General features: G+C 45.9%; 1 protein-coding gene across 1 annotated transcript; it reads left to right on the top strand.

The window, feature by feature from the left end:
* Nucleotides 1–926: 926 nt before the first annotated feature.
* On the top strand, nt 927–10,724 carry LOC8025122 (protein FAM98A). Its single transcript, XM_029974202.4, has 10 exons — nt 927–1,124; nt 1,460–1,605; nt 3,367–3,423; nt 3,518–3,595; nt 4,056–4,135; nt 5,526–5,636; nt 6,324–6,521; nt 7,374–7,473; nt 9,104–9,277; nt 10,183–10,724. Exons 1-10 carry the CDS (start codon nt 1,087–1,089, stop codon nt 10,518–10,520), a joined length of 1,320 nt encoding a protein of 439 aa, XP_029830062.3. The 5' UTR covers nt 927–1,086; the 3' UTR covers nt 10,521–10,724.
* The last annotated feature ends 1,945 nt before the right edge of the window (nt 10,725–12,669 follow it).

Here is a 12,669-nt window from a genome sequence, read left to right as displayed (position 1 = left end):
AAATTAGCTAAAATATAATTTACGTACAGATCCATAAAACATGTAAACGACAGCACATTCTTTTATTATGTTTTGCTTCTGCCACCCTGTTTCGCGGTTATTTTACTGCACATAAAAATATCCAGGACTTTAAACTATAATATTTTTGGAAGTGTCTAGAGTTCCGTCCAGACGGAACGATAGTCGCCACTAAAGTTCCGTCCATGTTGGGTCTCGTATAAAAGAAATGGTGAAAGCTAGTTTCGGAAGTGGTGGTGTAGTGTAGTGGGAAAGGTGTCTGCTTTACACGCAGCGGGCCCGGGTTCCAACCGCAGTGTGGGGTTACTTTTTTTTTTTTTTCTCTCAATTTTTTTGTTGGTATTTACATTTCTTTTTTACAATTATCACTGAAACATATTAACCCATGTTGTCGACGAAACTTTGCTTCCTTTCCGGAAGTGCAAGGGGGCATAGCGGGTTTGGGTTGCTGTCTGGACTCCGCGAAGCGGCGTGTACGGAGGGCTAAGTGGTTTAATAGGTTTGTAATTAGCAGCCGCATACTGTCGCCACTGTCGCCGCGAAGCGGCGTGAACGCAGGCGGGGGGGTGTGTTAACGAGCTCCCCAGTGATACACGCGAAGTCCGAAAAGAGTGACCCAAATGGCACGAGCTCTCCGCGTTCCAGACGGAACTCTAGTGGCGACTATCGTTCCGTCTGGACGGAACGCTAGCCACACCGAATATTTTTCACCCGTACGATCAACAAGATTCTGAAAATATGATTTTAAGACTCTGGTTAGGTTGCGCAAGTCACAACTGTAGTATTTTGATTTGCACGAGATGGCGTGCAAATCAAAATACTACAACAACCCAATTAGATAAAGTTCTCCCAATTTATCCAGGACGAGATAAAGTGAACTAATCGAGAATCTACAAGGAATCGAAGGAATCTACGCCAATCCAGCCAATCCAGCTACAATCCAACATCCAGCCGGGTGGATTGCCGGTCTGGTTGTCTGGTTGGTCAGGTTGGTGTAGTCAGCGAGGTGAAAATTCGAGCAACGTTTTCTCCTTTCAATTGTTTCCCGAGTGTTTGGCGTCTCTTGTCATGGAAGATCATGTTTTGACTGCCCTAGAAGACCTTCGGTACGTCGGCGATTTTATAGTCCATAGTTGTCCCTGTCGTGAAAACGCGTTGATCCTTTTCAGTCTCACGTTGCCGGTGTGTCAGTGTCAATGCAAATCGATTCACGTCGCATCTATTGCTCGAGAGATGACGCTTATTTATCGCAGCTTTCTGTCACAAACCTGGTCATCACTGTGATTACATCTGTTTGAACTTAGCTGTCAAACGGTAGAACGCGACGCCGAAAAGTGACACAGTCTTCTTTTATCGTCCTTGCGCTGAGCTAGCTGTTCCGTGGTAGATCCAGGTCATCGTTAATTTTTTTTTCTTCTTTTTTTTCCTTTTTTTGTTGCAGTTACGATGGACCTTTTGCTAACGAAGACGTGTTTACGAGGGAGATCGAGGACTCAAAGTCGATTAAGTTCACCGAACTCGTCTCATGGCTTTCCGTGGAGCTCAACAAACTCGCCAACATGGAGGACAGAGTCAACCCGATCACAGGTGAGGATACTTATTACTATAGTCCGTTGCAACTCAATAAGGTAGGGCGAGGGAAAGGAAGGACGGGGAGGAGGTAGCAGACGAAACGCTAAAGAGGAGGAGGAGGTTTCCCCTTCTCTCCTCCAGCGTTCTGTATGCTTCCTCCTCCCCGGCCTTCCTTTCCCTCAACCTACCTAATTCTTGAGTTGCAAGGAAGTATGGAAATCAGTGGAATTCGAGGCGAGCCCATTCGGGGCTGGATCAGTGAAAGCTCTGAAAGTTTGTGCGGTGACATAGAAACTCGTGAACACAAAACTACACCTGCTACGTATGCACATAACACAAAAGTACATATGCACAAGTTGTCATTCTTGGCCCTTCCCGACTATCTTTTTGGTTGGATAAATGATCATTTGTTAAATCGTAAACAATGCGTAGTCGTTGGTGGTCAAAATTCTCCATATGCAGATGTAACCTCGGGTGTCCCACAGGGGTCTGTACTTGGGCCACCTCTCTTTTTGATATATATCAATGACATGGCACAAAACCTAACATGCAGTGTACGATTATATGCAGATGATTGTGTAATCTATAGAGAGGTTAATTGTGAGGATGATTCTCTTCTGCTTTAGTCAGACCTTGAAAAAGTGATGACCTGGTGTGACAAATGGCAAATGTTTCTTAATATCAATAAATGCAATTATGTTAGATTCATAAAAAAAAAAAAGCAGCCTTATCTATCGAAATATCAGTTGAACGGTGTTGCCCTTCAGGAGGTAGCTGATGTCAAATATCTAGGGGTTTATCTTAGCAGCGATCTTTCCTGGACTAAGCACGTCGACGCAATAACAGCAAAGGCAAACCGTGTTTTGAATTTTATCAAACGGAAGTTCAAAATGGCCCCAAGAAATATTAGGAGCTGTTATACGTAACTAATGTTAGGCCAATCTTAGAGTATGCTTGTCCAGCGTGGGACCTGTATTACGTAAATTTAATATAGAAACTAGAGCGCGTGCAAAATAGAGCAGCCCGTTTTGTTGCAAATAATTATGAATTTTGCTCAAGCATAACAGATTTAAAGAAACAACTGAAGTGGAAATCTCTGGTTTTGCGGAGAAAATATCTTAGAATGGAACTTTTCAGAAGTATTTACTTAGGACAAACAGGTATTGTGAAGGACAACTACTTACATAATCCTGATTACCTTTCCTCAAGGGTGGACCACCCGCTAAAAATAAAAAATATTAGGTGTAGAACTGAAATGTTTAAGAACTCATATTTCCCAAAATCAATTGGAACTGTCTTCCGCAGCACGTGGTCACTGAGACTTCGGATGCCATGTTTTCCTTCTCATTATTAGACATCCTTTAATTGTGGTGTGCTGTAGTTTTTGTTTTGTACTGTTATGTTTCTGATTTTGTGTAACAGTTTTGTTACAGTTTTATTGCACTTCTTTCAATCAATAGTCTTAGTTTTCCTGAACATGTTTGATACAATGTGACATATAATCGTTTTACTTTCCTGTACCATGTACCCCCTACAATAACGCCCTGTGGCGATGTAGGTATTATGTAAATAAATAAATAAATAAATAAACAAGATGCACCGCTACGAGCTCTCCCAGCCAATGTAGCACTGCGAATGTATCACGTGACTTATGAAGGTTATGTGACACTTGCACGACATTGGATTTGCCTGGATCGCTCGTAGCTTCCTCGGGGGGTCCATCGTGAGGTGAAAAGGATTGTATATCTTAACTTTGTTTTTCCCTGCTGATTTCAGATGTCGAGGACTGGAACACGTTCTTGCTTGAGATGAGTGCATTCCTGAAGGAAACTCGTAAGTTTTCCTCGTCTTTCAAAAATGTGCGAGGATAAAAATAGCTGCCGTCTGTTTCCACTGAACGAGGCTCTTGTCCCGTTTCCACTGTCAGACTGTCCAATCAAAGCCCTGACGGATGGCTCGGTGAATCAGCGACTCATGTCCAAGGAAAACAGGCTGATGTTGCTGGGTAAGCCTGCAGTGACATCCTCGATCCTTAACAGGTTGGGTCGGAAGACAAATGACAGCCGGGGGTTCGCTGGTGCGAAAGCAACAAAGGCCACTCCACTGGGCCGCCGCCTTTCTGTCACGCGACGGAGTGCGCAGAAAATGGGAGAGAAGCTTCGACGAGCTTTGATCCACACGCAGTTTAAAGTCCCGCACTTGTCCTGTCACATTGATTTGCCCTTTCGTGAGTTACCACGACAAGGCCGGGAAGGCAGCGTTTTAGCAGTCGGCGGTAATTGCAATGCATCATTCTAATAAGCCGAGAACGCTCGTGTTTGTCACTTTGGAAGCCGTGCAAAACATGTGCCACATGCATAAACGCCGGCAACGGCACCATCCATGGTCTCCTTGTTAGAACTTTGTTTGCCACGTCATTACGAATGCCTCGCCTTTTGCGACATTTTACGACGTCTTTGACGCAGGCTTCCTGTGTGACGAGCTGCAGGCAGCACGCATGATCAAGGTGCTCAAGCCCGAGAGCAACGCCCTGCAGGTTGAGATGGTGAGCGGCGTCACCCGGGGAACAGAAAAGCCAAACTCGAAGCACATGCAGACTGTAGCACATGCCACTGAGTTTGAGGAATGCTGTTCTAGGATGTCTTCCATTTTTTTGGTTTTTGATCCACCCACACAGTTGGCCGACTCGGAGCACGCTTAGGTAATGCAATTGTCTCGTAGGTATAGGCTAGTTCACAAAATTGCGTTTGTTTGCAACCTGCTGCGTTACGACCGCTTGTAATGGCTTACGACGACACACTAGCGCCATCTGTCGGGAGATCCCTTCTGATCTGCGCCAGACCCAAGGCAGCATTTGCGAGATCTACGCTCAATCTACGGGTCGTTCATAACTTTGTCTTTTCAGCCCACGGTGAAAGTTTGATGCATAAAAAATGAGGAAATATATTTGCAGATTAGAAGCGTTTGCTACCCAGTGGACAGCGGCAGTATGCTATCTTGGGTGTAAGCGGTCGCACGCAGTCAGTCAGACCCAAGTGCAAATGCGTGAACCATCCTGTACGATGCCACTTCTCTACGAGGCATTCATGCACGAGGGGGAAGCTTCACTCGACGGCTGTCATAGGGACCGGGATGCTGGTGGCAGAAACCGGATCAACTTTGTCGTGTGCCGGAACAACGCTTGTGGATGCAGCGTTCTTGTTTAGTGCATTTTGCTGTTGTTAAGGCCGATGCTCCCCGTACCTTGATGAGCATGACCGAGCAGATTTTTTGTCGCCAAGTAATAGTCCTCAAGTTGGGAAGGAAAAGGGACGTCAGCTTCACGCCTGCACATTTTGCAGAAACCACCAGTGTTAACAAGGACCGATTTCTGTTCTTCCATGCTTTGTGAACGTAAAGTGTTAGGCGATAGTTATCCGAAGTAAAAAAGAAAGGTGGTTTCGTGGTTTCTTTATAATGCTCCCTAAAATAGAAATGCTGCATTGACATTGCATGGTTTGAAGCTATAAGGTGAACATCTGTTTATAATTAACCTTTTTCCAGTAGCGTGCGTCGTCCGGGGGGGTTTGTCTGCAAACTACAAACGGAGGGCAGCCTAACGTGCCTTCTCTCTGCAGAACGCATTGGCATTGTACTCTTGTATCAGTTTTTATTGCTTTTTAGATCTACTACTAATTATGCTCAAAAATGAATCGCCAAAAAAGACGAAATATGCGAAAAGGTGACTGCCAACAATGTTTTTTGTGTGGGACAGTGCCCTCCAAAAATGGTGACAGCGGGAAGCAAGGCAAGGGAGAGGGTGTACGCACATGCAGCGGCTTACTGGAAAAAGGTCCATAAGGCTTATTGATGAGAAACAGTGTTTTTAGTGGCAACTATAGCAACATAAAAGTGGTCACAATCCTCGATGCGACTTTCCGCACGCATTTTCGCAGCAAGAGTCGCCGACAGCCAAGGCCATGAAGGGGATGCTCATGACCCTGGGCTTTGGGAAGCCTCCGCCCAACATCACCCCAGCCCAGCTGTTCTCCAAGACTGAAACCAAGGTCAGAACACTCCCCTCCCCGCATCAGTGTTTCTCCGTCCATCCAGTGAGTTGGAGACTAAACAAAATGGGGCCCATTCCTGGTACTTTGCGGCGTTTGGCGCCGTGTTTTCATGGCTTTTGTCGGTATATACGTAATTCTATTTCATGTGACCCGATACCCACCCCCCTTATGTTTCCTCTTGTTTCGATTATCGGCACAAGGTTGGCGCTCCGAGTTTGATCACAACGTTTCATCTGTCTTTTAGTCCCTCATACATCCCAGGACTGGAACCACCCTTCAGGAACATTATCCACCATTCCGAGCCTTTTAGAACTGCCATTGATAATATATTCTCATTGATTATGCCTAACTCGTAATTTGTATTTTGTTATTGTCCAATGTTCTTTTTTTCCCAGCTATTCCCTTCTGTAATGCCTTTGGGCCTTGCGGAAACAATAAACAAAATGAAATTAACGATGCAAAATCGGGTAACGGTTAGCCCCGAAGCTTTGACATCTTGTCCGGACCACTGGTGCCACATTTGGGAGGAGACAAAGCGTTCGACGACCAGTAGTGTATTTCGGGGACTAATAAAACACAATTATTTTCGGGCGCACTTTCTCGTATGTTTTTTGTGGAACCGCGATTGCAAAGGGCTCTGCTTTCCTTCCTGCTGCGACTCGTATGTTGTCCACCGCTTTGCAGGTGCGTGAGCTGCTGCCCAAGGCCGGACCCGATACGCTGGGCAAGCCCCTGTTCCAGGGGGGCCTGACGGAGAAACAGTGGTTTGCCCTGGCCAAGCTGCAGGCACAGATGCAAGAAGAGTACCGCATCCGCCGCGAGACGCTCATCAAGCGGCTGGACGTCACCGTGCAGTCCTTCAAGTGGGGCGACAGGCTCAAGGCAGGTGCCCCTTGCCTTCTCAGGCTGCTCTTGCCGGTGTTTGCTCCCAGACAGGTCCACACATTCACGAGGATCCCGGCGATTAGAAGAGGCACGAAGAGTCGCGAGTTCCGATTCTCCAAACTCTCAGAAACAGTTGTGACTTCCAACGATTGGAACTCGTGTAAGATGACGAGTTGTACGATTCAAATTTACTGAGTCACGAGTTCTAATGAAGGAAGACGATTGGGCCAGTTGGTACTAGTTCATTGTTAAGGGTACAAACAGCAGAACGAAATGGACAAAGTAAAAGGAGACGGGCGGACTTACAGTGCTGTTTCTGTCGGTCTTCTTTTGTTCCAATGATTGGGCTTCATTGATTGGAACTCGCAGGGTGACATGAGCTTCAGTGATTGGAATTGAAACTTACGTAGAGAACTGCGATTTCCAGTTATCCAATCTTTCGATTCTTTTCACGAGTCCAAATCATTGGGACTTGCGAAAAGAGCCTGGCAAACGCCGGGACAGAGATGCCTGTTTTCGTAAAAAGTTATCCGTGCTGGGGGACCCAACTTTTCGTATATCACAATGATTGGTCTTCGCGGGGGCTGTTGATTAATTATTGCAAAAAAAAGAAGTAACAAGAGATTGAAATATAGACGACGACGAGAAAGGGGGTATCGATGGTGACTCCGGCAGCAACTGGAATGAACATGTAAATATTGTACATAAACCGTTCCTTCTGAACGAACTCGCTACATTTAATCCTTTTAACGAAGAAACATAACAGGAATTTTGTCTGTAAAAAAGTTAGCTTATCTCCGAGTAAACATAGTACTTTTATTGCATTACTAAATGCATAAAATCCCACAGGGCAAGGAGGACAAGATCATGCAAGTGTACCAGCCGAGACGCCAGCTCATGCAGGCGGAGCCTCGGGTTTCCTTGGGCCACGTCCTCGCTGCCAGGGAAGGCAAGTCCAACCAGAGCTGTAACTCTCGGATGGCGACAGAGTCTGTTACTCCAGTTGAAATGTAATGAAGTAACAAATGAAGTTGTCGTACATTCTTACAAATCTATTTTGAGTTAGTCACAGCTGCTCGCACCAGCTACCAAATTACGTCCAAGTGTGATTTTGGGATGTGCGACGAAGTTGAAGTGTGCTGCGGTTGCCGATGAACGGCTCAGGCTGCTGTACGGCAAGGTTAGTTGGTACAGTTCCACCTTGATTTGCCACTACTTATGGCACTCATTGAGGCTGTGACAGCACAGAGTGATTATGTTTGGACTAGCTATGATAATAGAAATTTGAGTATGTATTGGTATTACAAACATGCTTAAACTTTTTTTCACTACGGACAAGTATAAGGAGAACTCGGAAAAATAATCTTTTTTTAGGTCGGCAGCTACTTGGAGACACTTAAAAAAGATACTGCAAAGAAGTTCAGCGCCTATTTTAGTGCGTAACTGTCAACCACGTTCTGGCCACACCACGGAGAGGCCAATTTTTTGCTCGAGGCCACCAAACCATTATTTAAAGGGAATAAACGAAATGTTGTTATGTCCCTCTGGATTTAAAAGCAGCGCCGCTCCATAGAAGTATTGCGACGAGCTGCGTGCGTGCGAGCCCGTCGAACCGGATTTCCCTTGTCTCCCGGCCTATTCAACTCCTGCGGGGAGTGGCAACTAAAACGGGCAGGTTGTAACGGGTGGCGGAGCTCGTAACCATGCCAACCCCCAAACAGCTTTACCCGTGCTGTGCCAGTTGACGTCGCGTCTCCCGGGATACATCGCACTCTCCGATGGCCGATCTTCGAGCGCCCTCTAGAACCGGTCCTTTGGAAGGAAAGATATAGTCATCCGTTCAAAATACAAGCTGGCGATTGTCATTAGTAGATAGAGTTGATCATGTTTACCCTATTTCTGAATGTGGGAGGTACTATATTCCAAGTTTCGATTCAGTATCCCTTCAAAGGGACACTTCAACGGAATTTGAAATATACTCATCGTGTTCAGAAATAGGCTGAATATGATCCACAATATCCGTAAATGACAGTCTCACGTTTGTATTTTGAGCCTGATGGCTGCATTTTTCGTTATAGACGGCCCACTCTGGTGAGCACTTGGAGACCAACCAGCGGAGAGCACGTGACATTCGGCGCAATCGTGACATATAGTCTCGGGAGGAGTAAAGCTGCAGCGAGGCTTATGTCGACAGGATGTCCTAGCTGTTCCAGCAGCCGAAGTACGCCAGCGATCAGGGTACCGCAACTAACCCCAAACTGCTTTTGTATAAATATTGAGTGATGGCTAAACCTTCTGTAATCTTGTAGAGGGACAATAGGCACCTCTGGGACACACAAAAGTTTCAGGGAGAGGGGAGTTCCTCCTTCCCCTCTTCTCTCATGGTGGCCCGAGGCGAGACAGTGATCGTCACTTAAAATCAACTGGATTAGTGCGCTCAAACACGAATAGACCATGAAATAAGCGCCGAAATTTGGCCGTAGTATCCTCTAAGGATACCTATTGGATTCCCGGTTGACGGAGTGAGGCCGTCCAGAAGCGCGAAGGGAGTACGAGCATTGGCCACCGTCGACTTGCAGATCTGCTGGCGATTGAGAAGACGAGCGGAGCGGGGGTGCGCCAGAACACCAAGAGCGCCGTAAACCGGGTGCTGATTGGCTCGGTGCCGGACCGGGGGGGCCGTCCTGAGGACCAGCAGCCCCCGCCCCCCGAGATGCCCAGCTGGCAGAAGCGCACCGAGGGACCCCCGGGAGGCGAGTCGCGCCGGTTCTGTACTCTGTCAGAGTCCAACTTGGCCACGCTCGCGACACGTCCAAGTTCCTCCCCTTGGGTTCTTTTAAGACCAGAGAACGCACCGGTGCCATTTGCCAAGTAGCCGTAGAACACTTCCCTATACGGTAGACTCTCGTTAATTCAAGCTCTCTTAATTCAAACTAACATGCAGGTCCCATCCCATGCGTCTCTATGGGAGGAAACTCCCAATAATTCAAACTTGGCTTTATTCGAACTAATTTTCATCCTCCCTCGAGTTAGAATTAACGAGATTTGACTGTATTTCCTAGTCTTTATGTGCATCATCCTTTCACAGTTGGCTCAGAAAACCTTAGACAATTTTAGAAACAACCATTCTCTGTACGTCGTACGCACGTTTCATCACGAAAATACCGCAAAACCTTTACTTTGAAAGTGAAATTCCAGGGCCACGTCGTAGAAGGCACCAGCGTGCCAGTGCATTCTCTCGTCGTAAAAGGTAGCAGGAACTCTGTCTTCATGAAACGCAAGTGTGTGAAAGGATTTTAAGTTCCCAAGCGGCGAAAGCTGAGAGTGAACATCGTTGGAGTGCTCTCCTCCACGCAGGCGTGTTTCGCGCATTGCTCCGTCGTGCCGATTGGTCCATGGGAGCGATGGGGTTCACTCTTTGCCAAGTTACGCCGAAACGAAGCCTAATGCAAGGTGGTTTGCCCTGAGAGCCTAGGATAAGAGAGGTTACCTTTCACCGAATAACGAACAGGGAGCACACTGAGAGTGTAGTTGCACCTCCTGCAGGTTCGAAGGAGGTGCCGTTCTGACCCTGTGGGGGACTATGCCCAAATTCTTTCAGACTCTGCTCTTATGTTTCCTCAATGGAGTCCTCAACTACCACATTGTTGCATTGCAGGTAGGGGAGGCGGCACCAGTTTCTCGAGCGGTCGCGTCCAAGGCGCCGGATGGGACAACAACCAGCGCGGCGGCAGCGGCGGATACGGGCAGCGCGACGGCCGTGGGGACGGCGGGTACGGCCGCGGAGACGGACAGAGGGACCACCAGGGCCGTGGGGGAGGGAGAGGGGGCTACGGGCAGCGGGACAACTACGGAGGGCAGCAGGGAGGCTACTACGGGCAGCAGGAGGGCTACGGATACGACCGGCAGGAAGGGCACGGCGGAGGCTACGGGAGAGGAGGGGGAAGGGGCGGAGGCTACAGGGGAAAGAGGGGAGGGGGAAGGCAGGACAGGTGATGCGTGCACGTGGAACCCTCGACGTTGTGTAGCTACGGCAGGACTAAGTTAATGCAAAGCGGTGCGCGTGTGTGTGTGTGTAAGTTTGCGTGTGTGCTTGAAGTATAGCTTGAAGAGAGAACTGTAATGCTTGCATGATTGCCATTTTTTTTTTTTTCCCCCCAATATGCAGTGTTGGAAATAAAAGAAAAGCTGCTGGCCAGAGTTGCGGTGTACATACCCGGGTTGTTCCAGACATTTTAAAGCTGGAAATGCATTTTCTTGCGAATGTGGGAAGCAAGTAGCAAAATCTTCAGTTTGCAGGATGTTTACGAACTGTGGCCTGCAGAGGAGTTACAACACTGGACTTTACAGCCGAACAAACTTGTAATTATAGCTTCACACCAGTGACAGAAGTCGTCCAACGTAGACTTCTATGGAAGTAAAGGTAGGGGCGCACCAATGCGTACGCCCTGCAAAGGCAACTAGATCGGGGAACACAACTGCATTACTGGTAAAACAGTTGCGTGCAGTTAGGCAAACAAATAAGACACTTGTGTGGCAATTAGGAACAAAAAAAACCAATGTGGTGCAGCTGTGCATTTGCGCTAGGGATGCCGCAAACTTTTTTCGAACCGAAGTTTCGACTATCGCATCCAGCGGTTCGAAAGGTTTCGATTTTTCAAACTTTCTATATCGTAAAATTCGACAGAAGTTGAATTTTCGAACCTGTTAAACTAAGAAGTTAGACGCTTTTCGAACCGTCGAACTTGTGACAGTAAAAAATTCGATCCTTTTCTAACTTATTACGCTGCAAAATTCTATGCTTTTCGAACTTTTGAACTTGATAGACCAAAAAATTCGATGATTTTCAAACTTCTGAATTTCTTGCACTAAAAAATTCGATCCTTTTCTAACTTATTACGCTGCAAAATTCTATGCCTTTCCAACTTTTGAACTTGATAGACCAAAAAATTCGATGATTTTCAAACTTCTGAATTTCTTGCACTAAAAAATTCGAACTTTCGAATTTCCTACGCTATGGAATTCAATAATTTTCGAACTTATATAAGAGAATTAGAAGACCGGCGGACGGTTTCATTTGAACTCGAGTAGTGAGGTACATTCTTAATTTTTTTTTCTCAAATTTTCAGATGCAATGCTGCGTTTCTTATGAAAGACAATGCTGTTTATTTCAATCATCTGGCATGCTTAGTTTTAAAGAAATTAATTCCCGAAGGGGCGAGGAAGGACGACAGTTTTTCTACGATTGTCGTTTGTGCCATATTTGAAGCACGCTATAGCCAAAGCTATTTATGGTAGAGATGTTAAACATTTTAAGAATGATCTATGTATAGCCTAGGTAAGTGACGTCCTAAGATGTGATTATCGTTTTTCAAGATAAGTTTCGAAGAAATGTCCAAACATGTATCTACGGGTAATTATGCCCTAAACTTGATATTTTTTTTCGTCTAAGGTGTTTGAGGTATCGCATTTAAATTAACACTACAGACACTTCATATCATTGCCATCTGCAGAATACAAAATAATGTATTGTTTTTTCACGTTCAGGAAAAAATTAACTCATGGGAGAAGATATCTAATATTGTTTAAGTTCAGCACGTCATTAAAAAATACACATTTGTTTTTTCGCTTCACGTTCTTGGGACGTCTTTCTTTTAGCCTATACACATTTTGGTAGGAGAAACTTGTTTCGAAGTTCTGAGCCTCTGAATATGCAAGAATACAACACTTCCAGCGAATTCTTGATATAGATTTTTTTTTTTTATCAATGACACAGTTATTTAGTTTGAAAAGACATAGCTGTGAACTTCCCGAACCACTAAGCATGTGACAAGTAGTGCCTTCTGACAACGAGTTTTCGAGAATGACCATCTACTCGATCTTTTCTGCACTGAAGAGCGACAGTAGCTATACATATGCCTAAATAATTTCAGATTAAAATAAGCTCGTCCACGCCCTCTTTCCCGTATTCTTTTCTTTAACAGTCCGAAATATCTCGAAGGGGTAAAGGGGGCTGCAACCCCCCTTTACCCCTTCCAGATATTTATCTCTTTCAGTGTTGCACTATAAAATTCTAACTAACTCGAGAATGTGCAGGAAAGCTGGTTATGGGTGTGCTTCCATTAATGAGAACTGTAAGATTGTC

Source organism: Ixodes scapularis, unplaced genomic scaffold, assembly GCF_016920785.2.
Source record: "Ixodes scapularis isolate PalLabHiFi unplaced genomic scaffold, ASM1692078v2 PGA_scaffold10__122_contigs__length_95168666, whole genome shotgun sequence".
Taxonomy (NCBI): domain Eukaryota; kingdom Metazoa; phylum Arthropoda; class Arachnida; order Ixodida; family Ixodidae; genus Ixodes; species Ixodes scapularis.
This window is presented reverse-complemented; position numbering and strand designations above follow the sequence as displayed.

Bases quoted from the DNA above. Each gene is read 5' to 3' on its own strand.
- LOC8025122 (XM_029974202.4), top strand. From the start codon at position 1,087: ATGGAAGATCATGTTTTGACTGCCCTAGAAGACCTTCG. The intron at 1,606-3,366 runs GTGAGGATACTT...TGCTGATTTCAG, and splicing joins CAGAGTCAACCCGATCACAG to ATGTCGAGGACTGGAACACG. The intron at 9,278-10,182 runs GCGAGTCGCGCC...GTTGCATTGCAG, and splicing joins CACCGAGGGACCCCCGGGAG to GTAGGGGAGGCGGCACCAGT.